The sequence below is a fragment of the Lissotriton vulgaris genome, chromosome 7 (genome assembly GCF_964263255.1).
Source record: "Lissotriton vulgaris chromosome 7, aLisVul1.2, whole genome shotgun sequence".
Classification (NCBI taxonomy): domain Eukaryota; kingdom Metazoa; phylum Chordata; class Amphibia; order Caudata; family Salamandridae; genus Lissotriton; species Lissotriton vulgaris.
In genome coordinates, this window is record NC_141695.1 from 1,497,099,994 (window position 1) to 1,497,122,090 (window position 22,097).

Sequence of the window (22,097 nt, forward strand, 5' to 3'; positions counted from 1 at the left end):
TGTAAAAAATGCACTTAAGTGCAGCCGAAATTCTTTTTTTATTTACTGATTAAAGTGGCTTGTGCCATCTTGGATAAGTAAATAAAATGACCACTGCATCTTTCAGTGGGCACACATGCTGCATAGTGGCGCATATGTACCCAGAGAATCAGAAGGTTTCTTCAGAATGCCTTTTTTTCCTCATTTGTTTTTTAAGCATTTTGGTTTTCCCAATGTTTTACAGCATCTGCAATAGTATTAGCAAAGCCAATCGGTTAATACGGCAAAACCTATTGGCTTTGCAAATGCGTATTTCAATTTATGAACCGGTATGTTATTTCTGGTGTGTGTGTTTTTTGAGATGATTGCAATGATTCCCAGTACTGAATATAACAGTGCAGTAATACTCCTTTGTGGGGGAGCCCTAGCACCATCATCCTCAACCATGTTCAAAGTTTAATTCTCTAGCTATTGTGATGGAAAGTTTCAACTCTATTAAGGACACAGAGGAAGAGATTATACTTTTCATCTTCATTTATATTAGCTCGCCAGCCGTTAACATTATATAACAACCAAGCGAAGGAATAGAACTCCCATGAGTCCAAGTAAAAGTAAAATTCCACAAATCGTATTGCTCTGTCCCGACGTAAGAACCAACCCAAGGATGCTCTTTTCTCAAGTGAACTTTCCATCACTGGTCAGCTTGTTTCTGTTCAGCACCTATCAAATAAAGAGACCTCATGACAAATACTTCCTGAAGATCATCTAAATGTCTGTACAATGCAATTAACCTCACAAAACGATTTTACACATGTCCACTTAATCCCATTTCAGTAAAACCTCCATTGATTGATCCGTTAATGCTATCTTTAGAGATAAAGGGTCAATATTGGGTGAGGGCAAGAACCGAAATAGTGATGGCAGATGTAATCATGTCCCAAGACTGTTGTCGGCTAAAATGGGCAGTGGTCTCCGAAGATAATAGCACTCTAGATCTGATTAAGCTAACTCTTGAAGGCACACTAACAGCTCTCTCAACTCTAGACACGCACAAGGACTCTCTCCCTCTCCTTATGAAGGTTCATGAGGACCTATTTGCCAAGCTGAAAGCCTTTTTTTTTTTTTTACAAAAAAGAAAAGATCTTCCAGGCAGGTTATCCAAAAATCAGCAAAATGGTATGATGTGGCATGTAGGTCCGCATTTAGGCACCTCTCTCAAGCTATTAGGTTGGGAGTACCACAGGAGGTCAGGAAAGCAAGGTTCGAATATAAGAAAACACAACATAGGGCAAAGAAGAACTTTGATGAAAATAGATGGAAGGAGTTGCTATATGCAAGTATGGGAAAAAACTGGCAGTGATTCTGGCAAACAGTTAAATGGGGTAGCGGAGACAAAGGGCCTGTACCAGTTAATAATGCGCCACCAGAAGAATGGATCTCGTACTATCAGGCCCAATTTGCTTCCACTATAGGTAGGCCCAGACACTACCCACAACTAACATCTGATACTGTCCTAACCTTTGATATAGAGGAGATTGAAAGAGTTTTGGACGGTGTCCCAGCAGGCAGGGCCCTGGGTCCGGATTGTATTCCGGCTGATCTATTCAAATACGACAGGAAGAATTGTCTCAAATACATCCACATTATATCTAATGCCCTGGCCAGAGGTGCCCCCATACCAGAATCCTGGCACAGGGTAGAAATGATCCCAATTTACAAAAAACGGGACTGTGCCAGCCCATGTAACTATAGGCCTATAAGCCTAATAGACACATTACAAAAGATTGTGGCCCGACTCGTGCTAAGAAGGGTCAACACATGGATAGATGACCAGGAAATTCTGTCCACCTTTCAAATGGGTTTCCGTCCTCATGTCAGCACCATCGACCACGTTTTTAGATTCATGATGGTTTATTGGAATACTGTGATCTTAGCCGGGAGGACACTTTTTGCTGCATTTATAGATCTAAAATCAGCATTCGATCTTGTGCCCCGATGCAAGCGGTGAGACACACTAAAGGAAGCAGGGATGCCCCCCGAGCTTTTACGTTTTATTATTAAACTTCATGAGTCTAACTATGCCCAGGTACTGTGGGAACAACCGGGCGAATTAACAGATTGTTTCCCAGTAAAGAAGAGTGTACGGCACGGGTGCGTTCTGGCCCCTACCCTTTTCTCTCTGTTTATAAACAAGATTATATTTCATATTATATTGCGTATCCAACTGACGCCCCTACTCTAGCTGGTACGAAGGTCCCACTGCTAATGTTTGCAGACGATACTTTAATTCTGCCTAAAACTCAACCTGGTCTGCAACGTGCCCTCGACAGATTCACTGTTTTTTGCAACGGCCATGAGCTAGTAGTTAACGTAGATAAGACCAAGTTCATGGTGTTGCATAAACATAAAATAGTAAAAGGCAGAGTAGAAATGAACAATGCGTCCCAGGAGCAAACCGATATCTTTACGTACCTGGGCGTAACAATGGGCATGATCTGAGCTCACTGACTGATCTCCCTCAATCGACTCCTCTCAAACCCCTACTATTAGATCTGGGATGTACTTCATTGGAGGAGGCAACAGGTTTTAGACCCCTGGCTTATTGGAGACGGTTATGGACAATCCCAGAGTTAGCACCATATGCTAATGCAGTAAAGTATATTAGAGGAAAAGACTTGTCTTCCAAAATTAACTGGCTACAAAAGATCAAGGGCACACTATTTGATATGGGGCTCAGCCATTTGTGGGAGGAACCAATAGGGAATCTGTTACCAACAAAAAATGATTTTAAAGCACTCTATAGAGACGTGGTCTCTTATAAGTCCATGTCATTGGTGAGTAGCTCTTCTGTGACAGGCATCTTTCTAGAACAGAAGTAAGAATTTAGGCCTGGGGCATACTGGGATTTTATCGCGAGACCTGGCGATTGGGTACCCTCCCCTTAAAATCTTTTACGACTTAGTGACACGATGTCCTAAACCCTAAATTCCCCATGTGCTTATCTATGGAAGAGTCTATATCACATGTATTGTTTGTGTGCCCAGCTTACAAGGGTCCCTGACATAAATGGCTCAAGCCAATCTGTTTAAATCTTTGCACAAGATCTTGCCAAACAGCACTGCGTATCTTGAAAACAGACACACTTGAAGATGTAGCTATAGCTATGGCACAATTCTTGAGCTGGACATGGGCCCTTAGAAGGAATAGTTTGGATGCTACTGCTGTCTCTATTCTGCATTAATTAACTTGTTACATATTTGGTGCTGTGTGTTCTCCGTCTATTGCATCCCTATGGACAATCTGTTTTATATATGGTGTTTTAAATTGAATTCCTTTTTAAACAATGGATATTAATCTTATTCACCATTTTTATCATCAAACGTTATTATACAGAATCTTATGTTTTATTGGAAAAATTCCTCTTTAATGATATTTTCAAGAAATTCTGAACTGTTATGACTATTTTCTTTTTAAAATATTTTATGATATTGTATTTGTCTTTTATGATTGAAAATATCGAATAAAGACTAATTTACGCTTGGGCGTCCACATTAACTACTTGTGCTGTGATAGACTCAGCATTTTTTTACAAATTCATCCACCACCCTGAAAGGGTATGAGGACACTGAACATTTTTTTTAAAGTGTAGAGCCATTAGATTGCGAGTACTAGCCTGGTCCTTCTTTGCACCTATATATTATTTCTGGAAAACAAAGTCCATGCTCCTTTTCATGGAACTCTTTGTAGCTTCATAGTCGGAGTTGATGGAGTTGGGACCAGAAATCAAGCTGACGAATTAGCCACCCCATTGGTCTTATATGATCTAGCACACAGCAAGGTGAGCTTTATTAACATTTTATGATTTCCTTTAATGCCCTAGACTTGTGAGAGTTGACAGAATGACATGCAATAGCACATTCTCTGAGGTTTCTGTCCTGGTGTAAATAGACTAAGCAGACGAGCAGAACTATCAGGAATATATATAATTTAGAAGTACTAGCATCGCCAATGCCAGTCAGTCTTGCAATTGAGAGTGACATGAAAGCCATCCAATCTTGAGCAGGGATTGGGTATGTTGAGTAAGTTATGCAATGAAGCTCTTGTATAATAGCGGGAGCTGTCTGTAGAGAGACATAAAAAAAAACCTTTGTATAGTCTTGGCATTTATAGAGTGCAATCCCCACTGTACATCAATAATATAGTCAAACAGTGAATGTGTACTTAAATTAGTTTATTATGAATTCCAGTAGTTAAGATATTGCTCCTTCTTGATGTCTTTCTGTTCAAGAAAACTTAAAAAACAGCTACCTGTATTAACTAACAATCTGAAACTTGATTGATTAGTTACTTGCAACCAACATTTTTGCATTCTTTCCACAGCCTTACAGAATGACCCATCTCTTTTTGGTAAGAAACTATAATTTGGTCTCTTGCTTAATTTAGGACATTCGTTGTAAGTAACTTGCAATAATTTTTTGAAGGCTCATAATCTATTTTGTGTTTAGAAAACTAGTTCTATATGAAGGAAGAATACTCTTTGAATATGGTTAGTAGCAGTCATGCAGAGTTCATATTTATTTCTGAGCAAGCAAAGAAGGTTGAACATGAAATCGGGCAATTTTATTAAAAAAAATTATATTTTAAGTATAAGCTTGACTAACTTATGCAGCTTTCTTGCAATTATTGTTGAGTGCTGCTCCTAATAGCTCTGAAAGTCTAATAGTGTCATATTTCCATGGTAATAAAGTTGCCTTATTGTGATTGGTTTGTTTTATTAGCAAGATACAGTGGAGGATTCATATTTTTTGATATTCCAACCCACTGTCCTAGACACCCTTTGATGAGTACAATTAACGTGGTAACACGGAGTGACCAACATTCCGCCATTTCCGCTGGTGGAACAGAATATTTTGCCCACTTCTAGAAAGGACATCGCTTATCACCATGGTCGTGTCTCCAAGTTGCTCATTCCATGTTGGCCGCAGGCAGGCTTGCTTGAAGTGATTGTAGTCTTCCCAACAAAACAAGGTTTTTCTTTTTATGCTAGTTGCGGATTGAGAGGTTATTGACCAGAGTTGCGATTGTACACGGATTCAGGTGTCTCGGTTGGGGAATATTTTGACCCTAGCCTATGTTAAGGACTATTGTGCAGCAATACACTGAAATATTAATCAGTTAAAACAACCCTTTTTTTGAAGGCATGTACCAAGAAACATAAATGAAAGTAAGCCCTGATAAAGTTCAGAATGGTCTGAACGAAACATTTTGGATGTAATCCTTGGCTGTTTCTATGAAGAAAGAAACAAAGAATCTTGGAATAAAGGAGAAAAGTCATTGATACAAAGGATTGTGGACTTTGCTTTGGGTGCACCTTTTAGTGGTTTATTTAAAAGACTTAACTATCATGAGTAAAGTCCTATTTTCTGCTTAAAGATAGTAACCGCATACTGAACACACATCTAAGACAGTCACTTGAAAATCCCCATTTGTTATTTTGTCATTGCCAACACAAATGTTTCTCAGTCCACAACAGACATCACATGACTTTCATGACATTACATATCACTTTCTAGGCCAGCCAGAATGTCAATTCTGCAGTCATGAGGATGAACTTCAAAAAGTCCTTTCAAATAAGGGGTTACCATAATCCTCAGTCCAAAAGACCAAAAGCTAGAATTGGTTATAGGCCCAGTTACTGATCATGTACCAATTCATCACGATGAAGTGACTGTAAGGTTAATTGTGCATGATCTTTTAGGTACTGTTGGGAAAGCTTTCAGGCTACCTCTGAGCCCTCCTTTCTCTAGTCATATCCATGCCCTTCCTAAATTAAGTGGATTCATTTCTGTAACTAAGCACCACAAAAAGCATGTCTAAATTGTTGATCAACCTAGTGCCCCATCTGGATTCATTATGATGGGTCAATGAACAGGAGATGCATTGGATAATCCGGTACCTTCATTTCCAAATACATCCTGTAGAAGGCAGGTGACTGTAGCCTACATTTTTTCCCAATGTTTTTATTGAATTTTCTTTGAGCTATTGACTTGAAAAATAAATCTGTATTTATTAAATACTGATTTTGGGATGGCATTGGTGGTACCTCAGAGTTACCTCTGCAGGAACGCACTGCTCATACCAAGTTCTGCTCTTTGGATTGAGATCTGCTATACAGGTTCTCATCAAAGTCATGACTGTGGTGGCAGCGTATTTCAGATGAAGGGAACATGCCTGTGTCTGTATTAGCACAACTGGTTGATCCTGGCTCCTGCACCAGAAACTTCTCAAGACTACTTACCATTAGGTACTCACCTTACATATTTGCTTTGGCCTTTCAGTTAACTTGCCAACATCGCAATTGCCATTTTCTTAGAAATATTAGCTCTTAGTGTGATTCTGTACAGAGCTATGGGCAAGTATTTTTTTCTCATCTGAGAAATGAAAACCATGCCATAGACTGCGAGGTTAGGTTCTTAGTGGCATGGTATTGATAGAAGGCACTGAGGCTTATGGGTTCTGCCCTCAGGTGACACCTTTTGCTAACATGCGGGTGCTCTACATACAGCTTTACATTGGCTTCACTTAAAAAAGAAGAGGATGTCACTGCAACCAGGCTCCTGTCAGGATATCCTGTGGTGTGTGAAGTAATTTTTAGAAACAGTGATGTACATTAATTTGTATTCTTCCACTTATGAGCCTATGTGCAAGGATCTTGACAAATTCTTAGAAATCAAGGCAGAATAGACATATAATACGTTATTTCAGCCCTGGGTTTTAGGGGCTTGTGTGTTGCAGTTATGCTGACAATGCCAAATAAACAAGTTGTGGGAGCTCACTCCTCTCCTTGAGCAATTTGATGAGATGTTTCTAAATGCATCTCTCTGTACTACATACTTGCTGGTCGTTCAGAACACCCATAAACACTCTCTGGGAAGTCTCATATACAGCTGAAAATTAGTGGAAATTGCATGGCCCTCTATTTCAGGGAAAGATTTGTCTGACAGCAACCACCTTTTTCCGTCTAGTTTAAAATGTCTTTTTTTTACGTTATAGGTAGATAATGACCCTGTCTCCATTCTATATTCCTTCTTGATTGGGTGGGAGAGAGATTGTGTGCTTTTCTTCTGCCACCTTAAACATGTATATGTTTCATAAAAGTTTAATCTTCTGCTTGCTTCTGATGGCCTCAACCATTTTTGCATTGCTCCTTGAACTAACAGTGCAGTTTCCTTTCACATTGATGATCGAGTAAAGCCAATTCGAAGTCCCTGTCTGAATTGGTGACCCTCCTGGTCGGTCCACCTGCCGCACGGTCCCCCTGGTGCCGGACGCCTGCCTGCCAGGTCTCCCTGCTGCCGGCTGCCTGACCCCCGACCCTGCCATCGCACTGTCTCCGGGGGCCAGGTCACCCTGCTGCCTGACTGATCCCTGCCCCTGCCTCTTGCCCGCTGCCTGCTAGGGACTGCCCTCAGGCCTCCCCCCTCGCCGCTCCGCCTTTTTTTCCCGCCTCTCCTTTCCCGCCACCCCTCCTCCTCCCACCGTTCTCTTCCCTCCCTCCCCGCCGCTGCCCCCCTGCGGCCCGCCCCCTTCCTTTCCCCGACCCTCATTCGCCGCCCCGCTCCCGCCTCCCAGCTGCCCCTCCCTCGCTCCGCCCCACCCACTCTCCACATATGGCAGAGTGGCAAACGCGCAGCGGGCGCGCCCTAAGCGCACCGGAGGCGCGCCAAAGGTAAGCCCATCTGCGCCCGTTCGCGCCTGGACCGTGCCCAGCGCCCGAACCCCTGGCCCCCGCAGACACCAGACCCCCCGCCGGACCTACAACACCACCGAACTCCACGCGCTCAACACCGGCCGGATCCCGGGATGCTACCGAGCCACCCCGAGACGTACCCACTGACCCTTCAGCTGCCACTCCTGCAAGTTCACCTGCATCCGGACCTGCACTGCACCCGCCAAGCCGAGCACCAGCAGCAACCACCTGAAGTGCATCCTGCTTAACACTCGCTCCGTCCACAGGCACACCGTCGAACTCTGGAACCTCCTCAACACCACATCCCCAGATGTCGCCTTCCTCACGGAAACCTGGATGAACGCCTCCTCAGCACCCGACATCGCCATCGCCATCCCGGACGGATACAAGATCACCCGGAGGGACCGCGGCAACCAGACTGGAGGAGGCATCGCCATCATCCACAGGAACACCATCCGCATCACGACCAACACCGACGACACCCTGACAACCGCCGAACACCTGCACTTCCAGATCCACACCGACCCCAAGACCACCCTCCGAGGCACCCTCATCTACAGACCCCCGGGAACACGCGCACAATTCAGCGAAGACATCGCCGACTTAATCAGCCCGCACGCCCTCCCCTCCGCTGATACATCCTCCTCGGGGACCTCAACTTCCACCTGGAGAACAACAACGACCGCAACCCCACCACCCTGCTGGACAACCTCGCCAACCTCGGTCTCAAGCAGCTGGTGACCACCCCCACCCACTACGCCGGTCACACACTCGACCCCGTCTTCTCATCCAGCAAGGACATAGTCTTCAGCCACGCCACCGGACTCCACTGGACGGACCACAGCTGCATCCACTTCAGCTTCAGAAGAACAACGGTCCACCGCCACCAGCAACAAGTTAAACGCAGAAGCTGGAACAAGATCACAGCCGACCAACTCGCCGCATCCCTGAGCCAGCACCCCCCCACCAGCTCAGCGAACCCCAGCATGGCCGCCGACAACCTCACGAAGTGGATCAGCAACTGCGCAGACGACCTCGCCCCACTGAGGACCCCGCCTAGCAGACCCGGCAGTAAGAAAGCACCTTGGTTCACCGACGAACTCAAGAGCTCCAAGAAGAACTGCCGAGCCCTCGAGAGAGCCTGGCGCAGAGACCCAACACCAGACAACATGACCGCCCTCAAGCTCGCCAACCGAAAACACCATCAACTGATCCACGCCACCAAGAAAACTGCATTCAAGGAATGACTGGACAACAACGCACACAACAGCAAGGAACTCTTCAACATCGTTAAAGAGCTCTCCAACCCCAACGACGGAAACAACGACATCACCCCATCTCAAGACCTCTGCAACTCCCTCGCCTCCTACTTCCACGACAAGATCGCTGACATTCACTACAGCTTCAGCACACAACCAACGCTCCCCTCGACCACACCTACGCCCCCCACCACCACCCTCCGAGCCTGGACCCCGATCAGCACCGAAGACACCATCCGCACGATGAACACCATCCACTCCGGATCTCCAACCGACCCCTGCCCTCACCACGTCTTCAACAAGGCCGACGCTGTCATCGCACCCCATCTGCAGGACATCATCAACACCTCCTTCGACACCGCTACCTTCCCGGAGAGCTGGAAGCACGCCAAACTCAGCGCTGTACTGAAGAAACCATCAACGGACCCCACCAAACTCAAAAACTACCGCCCCATCTCGCTCCTCCCGTTTCCGGCCAAAGTCATCGAGAAGACAGTCAACAAGCAGCTGGCCGCCTTCCTCGAGATGAATGGATCCCTCGACCTCTCGCAGTCTGGCTTCCGGGCCAACCACAGCACCGAGACCGCCCTCATCGCAGCCACCGATGACATCCGAGCCCTGCTCGACAACAGAGAAACAGCAGCCCTCATCCTCCTGGACCTCTCCGCGGCATTCGACACAGTCTGCCACCTCACCCTAGTGCAGCGCCTCAGCAACGTCGGAATCCAGGATAAGGCACTGGAGTGGATCATCTCCTTCCTCGCTGGAAGGACACAGAGAGTCCGCCTTCCCCCGTTCAGATCAGAAGCCACCGAAGTCATCTGCGGCGTCCCTCGGGGCTCCTCGCTCAGCCCCACCCTCTTCAATGTCTACATAAGCACCCTTGCGGCCATCGCACGCCAACACAACCTCAACATCACCTCCTACGCCGACGACACTCAGCTGATCCTCTCCCTCACCAACGACCCCGCCACCGCCAGAGCCAACCTACACGAAGGGATGACAGACGTAGCCGAGTGGATGATGACCAGCCGCCTGAAACTGAACTCAGACAAGACGGAAGTTTTCATCCTGGGCTCCTCGCCCTCCGCCTGGGACGACTCCTGGTGGCCCCCCGCCCTGGGCAGCGCACCCAAACCGACAGACCACGCACGCAACCTGGGCTTCATCCTGGACTCCTCCCTCTCCATGACCAGACAAGTCAACGCCGTCTCCTCGTCTTGCTTCAATATCCTGCGCATGCTGCGTAAGATCTTCCGGTGGATCCCTACCGAGACCAGGAAGACGGTCACCCAGGCCCTCGTCACCAGCCGACTGGACTACGGCAACGCCCTCTACGCCGGAACCACCGCCTAGCTCCAGAAGAGACTCCAGCGGATCCAGAACGCCTCAGCAAGACTCATCCTCGACATCCCCCGACACAGCCACATCTCCAGACACCTGAGAGACCTGCACTGGCTCCCGGTCAACAAGAGAATCACCTTCCGTCTCCTCACCCATGCTCACAAAGCCCTACACAACCAAGGCCCAAGATACCTCAACAGCCGCCTCAACTTCTACACTCCCACCCGCCAGCTTCGATCGACCAGCCACGCCCTCGCCGCCGTCCCCCGCACCCGAAGAGCCACAACAGAAGGAAGGTCCTTCTCCTACCTGGCCGCCAAGACTTGGAACTCCCTCCCGACCCACCTCCGCCTGACCCAAGACCACCTCGCCTTCAGGAAGCAGCTCAAGACCTGGCTGTTTGAACATTAGCGGACCCCCCCTCCCCAGCGCCTTGAGACCCTCCGTGTGAGTAGTGCGCTATAGAAATGCTATTGATTGATTGTAAGCTTGGCCTTTTAGTCCTTGCAATCATGACCTCTGGTTCGTTGATTTTTTCAAAGCATAACCTTGAAGTCAAGTCGGTGACCAGTTGAACTTTTACAGGACATACCTTGTCAAGTGATTCATTTTGGCCACTGTGCTCTGGGAAGGGAAATTATCCTAGTACTGTCTATTTTGGACAGTGTCTTTGTTTTTTTCCTTCCTGTTCTTGTTGGGCAGTCAAATTGAATCATCCTAATCATTTATGGCTGTTTGGCACGGAGAGGAATTTTGAAGTTTTTTTACATTTTTTTTATTTGTAACTGTGGTAACAGTTTAACTTTTCTCTCTTGGAGACCCAGATCAGATTTGTTACCAGATGCTGTTTTGCAACAGGATTCACATGCTGTACATTATTCCGCCATCTATTGGTCGAGTCTGAAATTGGTACTTTTAGTCCTTTCTCTCTTTTCTTGTGGGCATCATCGACCATTTGATAAATCTAAAATCCGTATTTGTAAAGAGCGAACTACTAACCCTTACAGGTCTCAAGGCGCTGGGGGCCGTCATGGACATTAAGTGAGCTATTGCCCAGAGTCACATGGTGCTGAGCTGAGCTGCCACTGGAGCCAGGGATCAAATTGTGAACCATGTACTCCGAAGTCAGCTGCCCTGGCCGCTGCACCGCACCTCTCCACCTCTCCAGATTTGATCTGTTGTCTCTTCTTGAATGACATCAGATGTGTACCCTAGAAATCCCTTTATGTAGTTGCCATCTTCAGATTTTTTTTTTGTGCCGTTGGATCTGGAAGCACAACCAGGAAGGAAGATTTTTATTTGAAAGTATTGAAAAAGCACTAAAGGTCAGATAGTTTTCTAACCAACTTGTAGATGGACATCAAGGAAACCGCATAAAAGCACAGAAAAAAAACGAGGATCACAGAGGCTTTTTCTAAAGGGTATCGACCATGTGGGTCAGAGATGGAGAAAGGGGTATAGAGTACACACCATTTAGATCTGGTCCAACTGCCACTACAAATTTGCACAGAAGTACAGCCACAGCATGGGTAATCTCTGTTCCCTAACAGAACATAAGTCAGAGGTGTGTGGCTAGTTTAACCCAAAACCATCAAAGCAAGAGAGAAGCAGATTTAGGCACATTGCACAGTGGTGCAGTCCTAAAAAAATCGAACTGAAATGGAGGAAAACGTACGATCCGGAAATAAAAGGGCAATACATTGCTGCACAAAAAAACTATCACAGAGCTATTTGCAAGACACGAGCTGCTTACTATGCCAAGGAGATCAGGCTTAGCCCGAATCCCTCAAAATCTATTTAAAAATTTTGAAGGATCTCAGTGCCAAAAAAGCCTTGACACCGGTAATGGTCTCTGAAACACACTGCAAAGAATTGGCTTCCTTCTTTGTAGAAAAAGTGCGTGCAATTTATAGATCCTTTTTGTCTACACCTCTACCCACCCCTCTCAGTCCTGAGTCAATCACCAAACTCATGGTGATTCCTGAAATCTCCCATGATGAATTCATTAGACTATGTGGGGAAAATCAAGTCTGGCTCTCCTGCTGACCCCTTAAAGCCTGCCCAATTTAGGGAGGCATCCGCGCTTGTGCTAAACCCTCTTCGCCAGATAATTAACTCCTCCTTTGAATCAGCCGTGATACCGGCAAGATGGAAACAGGCATGGGTATCCCCCATTATTAAAAAAACCTACGTTGGATCCCACCAAACCTGAGAATTTCATCAGGCCTATATCCCTGCTCCCTTGGCCGTCCAAGGTGGCAGAATCCCACGTCAATAGTACTCTTACCAGCTTTCTCTGCTCTAACAATACCTTGGATGCCTCGCAGCATGGTTTCCGAGCCGGTCACAGCATAGAGACGGCACTTTTGAGCATGACGGAACATCTGCGGACCATCCTGGACTCTGGTCAAATGGCGGCACTGATCCTGTTGGATCTGAGTGCCGCCTTTGACACGGTCTTGCATGTGGTTTTGTTACATCGTCTGGAAGAAGCCGGTATCGGGGGACTCGCTCTGGAGTGGTTCAGAGCCTTTCTAACAGGAAGATCCTTTCGGGTTTCCACTCCCCCGTTCCTTTCCAAGGAACGACCTATTGAGTAGGGAGTACCCCAGGGCTCGGCACTCAGCCCTACGCTATTTAATCTTTATGTACAGCCACTGGCTGCGGTCGCTAAGCTATGGGAGCTCTCAATGGTCTCATATGCTGACGATACGCAGCTAGTGGTGGCTCTGACGGAGGATTCCGTTTTGAGCGCCACCAGGTTTAAGAGTGGCCTAATGGCCGTGACGAACTGGATGACCTCTAATTATTTGCAGCTTAATGCGAGTAAGACGGAGGTTTTATTAGTGGGGGAAAAACGCTTCTGCATGGTGCGAAAAATGGTGGCCCAATACTCTAGGGAACTTTCCCGACCCAAAATTAGAAGTAAAAAATCTTGGGGTCTGGATAGATTCCTCCCTCAGTTTTAGCACTCACACTAAGAAAACGGCAGCCACATGCTTTCGGATCCTAAGGAATCTCAAACCTATTTTACAATCTTTGACCCTCCCACCCGCCAGCTCATAGTGCAATCAACTATTCTCTCTCGCTTGGACTATGCAAGCTCATTATTGTTAGGGGCCAACCAGGCAGAGATTGGAAAAATGCAGCAGGTGCAAAATTCGGCAGCAAGAATTTTGGTAGGCCTCCCTCGCTCTCATCCGGTGGCGGGCACCTTAAGTAAACTCCATTGGTTGGCTGTGGCTAAACGGATTCAATTTAAGGCTCTCTGTCTCTCATTCAAGATCCTAAAGCTTGCGACTCCACCTATCTCTGTCCGTTACTTACCCCATATGTCCCCTGACGATCTTTGCGGTTGGAAGGCCAGCACCTGGTAACGGTCCCTCAAGTGAAACGCTCTCGGATGGGCGATCGCTTCTTCCGCTATCTGGCTGCTAAATTATGGAATGCCTTGCCGTCCCAGTTGCGTGGCTTAAATGATCTCTTGACTTTCAGGAAAGCCATTAAGACTTACCTTTTTCCCTTAGACTAGATCCTAGGGCTTGTCGTGCTAGGGCCTGCCGTGCTTTGTAGAGGAAGTTGCCCTCCTTGCTGTTTGACAGCGCCGGGATGCCCCTTGTCTGGGGCAGCCTAGCACTATATAAAAATATGTAGCATAACATAACATTCCAGTATTGTATTTCTTTATACGTCTACCATGCATGTATTATATGAAGGAGAAAGACCTAGCCTCCTTCATAGAAGGGACTAACTCCCCACTGTAGTCTCTTCTTTAGAGCCCACTTCAAAGTATCCCAGACTAAATACTTCAATCAAAGCAGGGGTTGGGCTTAATTACATTGTTTTCCGAGTGATGAGAAGGCAGAGTACATTCTGAAAGCCCATGTAAACTAGTTGACTCCCTCATGTTGGAATATACAGTTTATTTCAGTACATGTTGACCTATGTGGAAATTGCTGAAAATCATTGACCTCCCTTCAGCAGATTGTCAGGAAGGCATGCTCTGCTCTGGGGATGCCAGTAGAAGACCACAGTTTCTGGAGCAGCCCAGAAATATAGTCATTATAAAGTCAAATTGTCAAAAAATGTGCTTTCGAGACGAAATGTATATCATTGGCCATAGCCCTTTGTTGCCTAGAAGTATAATTATTGGAAGCCTCAAACTTAGGTATGTGATTGCCTCACTCATACTGTTTGCAGCATACATAAAAAGGGGATATGGTGCTACCTCCCTTCCCTATCTCATTCCAGCTGATCCGTTGGGTGAATGTGTCTGATACACTGCATACCACCTTCCATAGGGGAGTTCAGTCATCTTTCCCAGAAGCAGTGCAGCAAACGTCTAGGCACTTCTACTGGCCATAACAGAAATTTATTACTTGCTTACTTGGATTGATCACCACCCTTTGCTTATTTTAGTTTTATCTGCTCAGTTATAACTTGTTTATATATTGCATGGATGAGTTACATGGAACTGATTAGGACGCACCTCAATTTAAGCCTTGAATGTTGTGTATTTTTATTAGTCTTGTGGTGTTGCGATCTTTTTAACTATGCTGAATGAATTTTCTGTTCTTGTTGAATACTTTTGGAAATTGTTCTGGATCGCATATTTTTCCTTTTTTTGTTTGACAGCAATTCTATTTTTAATAATCCTTTTTCCTGTTGCATACATAAGTGTTGCATTCACAAAGAATCTGACATTTCGGTTTATATAAATCAGTTACAAACTGTTTGCACTCACATCACACAAATGCAGCGCCCACATTGCTTTGGTTCATCACACTAAAACAAAATTATCAACAATTATCATGGATTTTGTTCAGACATTTAATGTGATTAACAGCCAGGCATTGCTTTTATATATACTCAATTGCTTAATTGTTTCCCCCAGTTGCAGAATATGATTACATCTCGTTACATGGGGAACAAGAAGACACAGACCAATTGGACTTTGACAAATCGTCCACAATTCCACGAAACAGCGACATCAGTCAGAATTACAGGCGAATGTTCCAGACCAAGAGACCTGCTTCTACAGTCAGCCTTCTTGCAGATCCAGAACCAATTGTGCGGTCTCCATATGTGGCCACGATTAGGAGGAAACCCTCTGGCAAACCTGTTTTCAGACGTGGTACAATAAGTGGCATGCCCATCCCAATTAGAACGCCAGTGGTACCTGTAGGTGGACCTAACTATGCAGAACTTACTGCAGGGCTCTTTGGTGGGCGGACTAACAGTGAGGAATTTGTAAATGCCCAGGATGTGAGAGCTGACCTCCCTCACGTGAAGCATGGCATCTATACATCAGCCCAAAGCCTCAATGCCATTCAATCACCATACTGTGCTTTTGTACCAAACCCCTCATACAATTATCCAGTGCACACAAATCCATCGCCAACAAGTCCACAGAAAATATCATTAAACCCCAGCGTAAAAATGGCAGCGGTAAACAGCATCATAGAAAGTAGGCCATTACCTCAAACAGCTACAGCTGTGAATTTTCATAGAATGCCTAGTACAGATGGCAGCTTAGAATCAGAAGGCCTCCAATCGGATTTCCTAACCCCAAACGAGACTAATATGTTAGCAATGATTCGACGGGGAGTAAAACTAAGAAAAACAATAAGTAATGATAGATCAGCTCCTCAGATTAAATAAATTAGAATGTGTAGTCACTGACAAGCACTGTATGTGCTACTGTACCAGCTATTTTAAAGAATAATATTCTAAATATGTAAGGTAATACAACTCTAGAAAAAGGTCTTTTCATAGCTGCAGACTTTATAAGATGGATCTGTTGCCTTTGCTTACAGATTCATCGCTCCAATAGCAGTTGTCATCAAAAGTGATCAGTGCCAGCTTAATGATACATTTCACTTTCTAAATAGTTTGAATGCTCAACTGTCTTGGTGCACAGTAGTTATGAAACACAAGCAAACTCTTGTTTTCAGCTGTAAATTTTAGGTTTTTGAAAACAAAGTAACGTTTATTATTGTGTTATTTTAAAAGGAAGACTTTTCATTCTTAGGAAAGAATTGCTACGTTGGTTCCTGCATTTTTCCTTTTCATAATTTTCATTCTTAAAATAAGTAGTATGTACATTTTAGAATTTGCTTTTAAATCATATACAATAGCTTTAAAAAAAAGTAACAGGTTATTAACAAAAAAACTAATTATTTAGCTCTGAAACAGATTATTCCCTTTCATAACATAGTTTTATTTTTTACACTAATAATGCTGTAGATTTATATTCTGCAGGAAGAATATATAATTAAGAAGTTCAGGGAAGAAGTATTCTTAAGAGTGTTGTTGCTTCTGTTACATGCTAATGATTAGCTGGCTTGCTGATATTTTTAATAAAACCAATATTTTGGATTAAATCCTACTTTTAATTTCTGGGAAGTTTGTTCTATGGCAGGACCAGATCTTTATAGTCCCAGGTGGTTTCCTTTGAACTTGGAGAATGGAGATTGATCCTTTGCAAGAAGAAAATAAATGACAGATCTAATTCAATATCAATATCTGAGAGAAGCACATGAGAAGACGCTTCAGTCCATGCTCATTACTGTATAGTTCCCTTTGTTTGGTTAAGAATGTCCATGTTATGTTTTTGCAAGAAAGGTTTGGAGTTCTGTGGAAAATGAACTTTATAGAAGGGCATCTTATTATTACTTGTCTGACAATCATCTACAAGACCATGTTTGTTCAAAGATGTCATTCATATCCGTACACTGTCGTAAACTAAGGCTATTCGGAAATATACTTGGTGTATACTCTGAGAGCTATATGTATACAAAAATGTAACAAAGAACTGCCAATAACAGAATGTGTGCCAAAGATTTCTCTTAAAAGCCACGATATGCAGAAGATCTGCACCTGAAAAGCTTTTCGACGTAGTTGACTTGCTAGGGAGCAACTCACCCACCATGCAGCTAGCTGTGATAGAAGAGGTATAAAAGAAATGTAGAATGCGAAGCATTTAAGTACTCTTGTTTGCAGAAGTTGAAATGACCCTTTTCTTCTAAATCGCAAACTTCAGTGCTCACTTGCACAGGGTAAGCATGCGCACATTTCAATATTATTTGAATGCTAATGTATGCGACTGAAGGGTTTCTATAACTATTTCACTTATTTACACTTGCAGACATTTTAGGTGTGCACAGAGAATTTCAAAACTCAATACTTAGTCTGTTCAGCATTGAATGTAGGGTAGGGTATGGTAGTTGGGGTAGTCGAAGGGAATTTCAGATTCAATAGCTAGCTTATTGGATGTGTTTCACTCTGAATGTATCTCCAAATGTATCCCGTTTATACATAGGCAGTTGTGGAGCTGGATTGATAAAAAGATACGCTAGGGTTTAAATTATGATTTACTTTCAAAGGTACCAGTGCAGCAAAAAAAAATTCTGAACACTAATATTTTTGGCATGTTGCACAGTTTTTAAATTGTACTCGGGTAGAACACAGCATTTTGGCTATGAGAAATGAGCCTTCATTCCAGTTCTTATGCAGAAGTTTGGGGACACTATTTTTATTGTTCACTACTTTACAAATAGACCTTGTAGTCATCTGTTGGTACACAGCAATGGGGCAATGTTTTGAAATATACAATATATTGCCTTTTTGGGGTTTTCCTCAGGTGATTGACAAGTGAACATCTGCAAGCTACATCCACTAACAATGTTAAATTTGGTAAGAATGCTTTTGACATTTATAGTATATTTTGACTCCGTAGGGAAACAGTGTATTTGGCCTATTTCAGCTGTGCGCATTGCTTTTTAGTTTGTATACTGACTAATCAGTCTTAATAGCAAGAAACCAAAAAACATAACAGGGGTAAGAGTATTTTTAAATGTAAAGGTGTTAGTTTATTGCACATGGCAGTGCTGCGTTTGGAGAAGTAGAATTGTCTAAGCAAAGCTTAGACAATCCATTTCTGTGTTTTTTTTCTTGGCAACAATTTTAAACTCTTCACAATTTCAGGTGGGGGTAGAGATACGTGAATTGAAACACACTGTACAGACACAAGGCCCTTTTAAATAATGTATTTTATAGTTTTGCTAATCTTAGGTAAAATAATCTATTTTTGTGTATGTGCCCGATTTTAGCATTTTGTGAGAACTATATATTAAGAGAGAGTACTGTAATATGCAGTTTTCAAGTTTTGTTGAAGTGTAATGCTAGTGGGCTCAGCAGGACTGAGTTCAACATTTAAATATCCATCTATATTTTAGGAGTGCTCTTCATACTGTATTGATCAACCATTAAAAAAAAAAAGATCACCTGGGAGTGCTTTTGACCCATTAGCTGAAAAGACTATTTCCTTATTGAAAAACAGTTTATAGCATAAGTGTTGCAAAATGTTACTGTTGACATGTAATGCAATCAAAGTAAAATGGTAATACAGCGGGTGGCGGAGTGTGAATTTTGTGATTATTCAAAGCTTAGTGGTACCTTTTGAACCACATAATCTAGGAAACATATTTACCAGTTGCCATTTGTGTTTCTGATCTGTATTCATAGACATGCTAGTTTTGATTTTGAGGAATTTTATCCATTTCCTGCTTCACGGACCCTGGATGTTGCTTAATGCTGCAGTGAATGACACTATGCCAAAAAAAAAAAATGGAATGTCAATATTTTGAAATTATTTATTCAAAAGGAATAAAAAATGTTTTGAAGAAGACCAGGCAAGGCACAGAAACTGCAATACACACATATATTTCTCTCTATATATCTATATATATATATATATATCCAACCAAACCAGTCGCTTCGGATCCCTGCCGCTTCCAGAGGCGGGCCTCGGATGGGATAGCGAATCCCTAATTATTCCAACCAAATGCTCTTCTAGTAAAGAAAAGAAATCCGGGCCACTTGAAGATGCAAAGCGTGTTTATTACAACGGCTTTTCTCGACGCGTTTCGCAGGTGAAACCTGCTTTTTCACGAGCTCGTGCATCTTCAAGTGGCCCGGCTTTCTTTTCTTTACTAGAAGAGCATTTGGTTGGTTGGAATATATAAATATATATATATATATAGATATATATATATATATATATATATATATATATAGTGTGTGTTTTAACTTTTCAAATGGAGTTCCTAAATATTGAAATTACAGGATTGCAGGAATTTTGTATGTTTAAGTCCTGAAAGATACTGTAAGTAAAATAATTTCAAAGATTTTATGCAACACTGAAACACCTGGGTTATGTAGTATAGCTAAATAATTTTAAAATGTAATTTTACGCAGTTGTAGACTATTGATGTGGCACTATTGCGTTCAGGATCAGTACTATTAATTTGACAATGTATAATTAATTTGTTAAAGTGAGTAACTGTATATGTTTGTGTTATTATTTTGTATGAATATTTTTTGTTTCTAAATGGTGACGCTACAGCCTTAAATTAAAGAAATATTGTAAATTTATGCCGAAGTGATTTTTATCGGTTTGCAAAGCTTCTGGGGGGGGGGGGGGAGAAGGGTTTTAATGAGCTGGGTCGAGTGCCTACTTTTTATTTTGCAGTTGTAGGATTGTGGTCATGTGATCTTGAGAGAATGTATCCAGAGGGTGAGTGTTCTGTAAAAATGTTGTTGGAGTTTTGAGCTCAGAAATGAGGCGGCTGAGTCTGTGGTATATAAGAGCCTGCAATATATAAGAGCCTGCACAACAGTGATGTTGCTAAAAGTCGATGAGAAAGTGGATGGTCTCCCAGTGCCATACGATAGAGGAGCCAAGCACCACGTTACATCAATGGGTTGATTGTGTAACTAGTGCTTGAGAAAATATACCGATGATAGCTCACCTTATAGTTGGCTGTCCCAGTTTGTTGACCAATTGTCTTGTATTTTATTAGATCTCTATTTCTTAATGAACTACTATTATGATGAAAGATGCAATAGCATTTGTAGGCCATATTTACACAATAAAAACATGTTGTCATTTCAACTTTTTGTAATGCAATCCAGGGGGTATAAAAAATCATATTTTTTTTATTGTATGAATTGTATTTTGGTCACTTTCCATGGTGAGCTGACCATAATGAAAGAACTGAACTAAACATAATTTAATTGTTAATCCAAAAGGTTTTGATGCATAAATCTGCTACATCACCTGGGGGCACTTAAAATGAGAGAGGCCTGGATGCTCCTCATACTGCCTGTATGTTTAAATGAAATTGATTTTGTTTTACTTCTTAGTAGATGTAGGACCAAAAAAAGAGATTGCAGAGAAGATTTCTTCTACTGAGGAAGCGGTATCAAGTATCCATGTCACTCGATACAACTGAGCCATAAAAGGCTGAAAGGCACGACTACAGCTATGGGTCTGCAGAGTCAACTACAGGAGACCGTAGAAGCAGCAGAGTTCCTTCGAGACTGTGACTAAGGTTAAACCCAAGGTGGAAGGCTGAAAAACACGATATGATCATCCAGACTGACAGTGATGGGGTCTCTCCAACCCTAGAGAAAGAGGACATTAAATAGCTTTTGTTGACGTTTTCCTGCACTCTGATCTTAATGGGTTTCTCACAGAGCTGTCAGGGTAGACAGGTGCTTCGGATGCTCCATTTGGATGGGCACTATCCTTGCAGACTTGGGCTCCATCAGAGAGACAAGCTGACCAAATCGGCTGCAAGAAAAAGGGTTATTGAGGAGAAACTATGGGATTCACATGTTATTTGATCTGTCACAGGTGACCGCACTAAAGGAAGGAACCTCAGGATGTAAAGGAGAGGAACTTACAATCTATCCATGCATGTGTTTTCTCACCCAGATGCCACTCGTTAGTTCCTGTAGTCTGTAAAATCCCAAAACACTGGCGATCAGAGCTTCTGTTCCTTGAGACGTCTAAGTTGGTTGACTTTCTGGCAACTGTTGTATGGTTGTTGGAACTTTTATCTTTGTGATTCCGTTTTTGTAGTTTGGCTGGGGGTGTCTTATGGAGGTTCTGCTTTGTAGTGTATTATGCCTAGTTCCTTTCTGTATTGTATTTGATGTTGGGTGACAATATATGATCGAGTTTACCCATGTGCTTCTTCTTTTCTTTTTTCTGATGATCTCGGGGAGAAAATGGTAATTTAACCACTTATGATCTTTGGTAAATCATATGGACTAAAATCAATGGGTAATGACTTTACACTGCTGAAGCACCTGTGTATTTTGTTATACTTAATATGTACTGTGCTTTAATGATGATTACTTCTCTAGAATGATTTAAGGCTAAAAGATGTTGTTTTGGAAACTAACAGCTGCCTTAGAGTTCAGTGCCGTAGCAAGTTAACCGTGGATTGGCGCTAACCATGTATTGGCAATGTCTTACGTTGCACTGTACAAATTGGCATCGGTGTCTGCAAGAGAGGCCTAGATTTCCTAAAATTATACAACACTGTGTGAATATCTTCAGAGTTTCTTTACACAAGGTAAAAATATGTGAAAGGCGCATGTCATCTGTGGCATTCAGGCAAAAACTGATTTTTCACGACGGTGAGCATTCCACCTTAGAGCAAAGGAGAGAGAGTGGTGTCTTCCTTGATAATTGGAGTAAATGGACACCCTCTAGTACAAATTTCTATAGGCAAAAACAGGCCATATGCAAAACACGTAATATGTGTCACTTTGCAAAATCTGTTTTATTGCCTGTAGAAAAATCATTCAGTTTCCTTTTTCCATTATCTGCATACACTTTCGTTTGGATGTATGACTTTACACAAAATTAGGCTTCCCTACTTGGAACTTTCTGGAATCCCACATGTGTCTGT

General features: G+C 43.2%; 1 protein-coding gene across 4 annotated transcripts in view; it reads left to right on the forward strand.

Annotated features, from left to right (window-relative positions):
• Positions 1–16,720, forward strand: part of LOC147705867 (protein MTSS 1-like) — a 377,494-nt gene extending 360,774 nt beyond the window's left edge. For 2 of the 4 annotated variants that reach the window (XM_086932312.1, XM_086932314.1), the window contains 2 exons: positions 4,360–4,386; positions 15,227–16,720. In XM_086932312.1, the coding sequence (XP_086788438.1) occupies positions 4,360–4,386; positions 15,227–15,993 (794 nt within the window). In that variant the 3' untranslated portion in view covers positions 15,994–16,720. The remainder of the gene's footprint in view (positions 1–4,359; positions 4,387–15,226) is intronic. The other 2 variants (XM_086932313.1, XM_086932315.1) reach the window with 1 other exon arrangement.
• Positions 16,721–22,097: the final 5,377 nt, after the last annotated feature.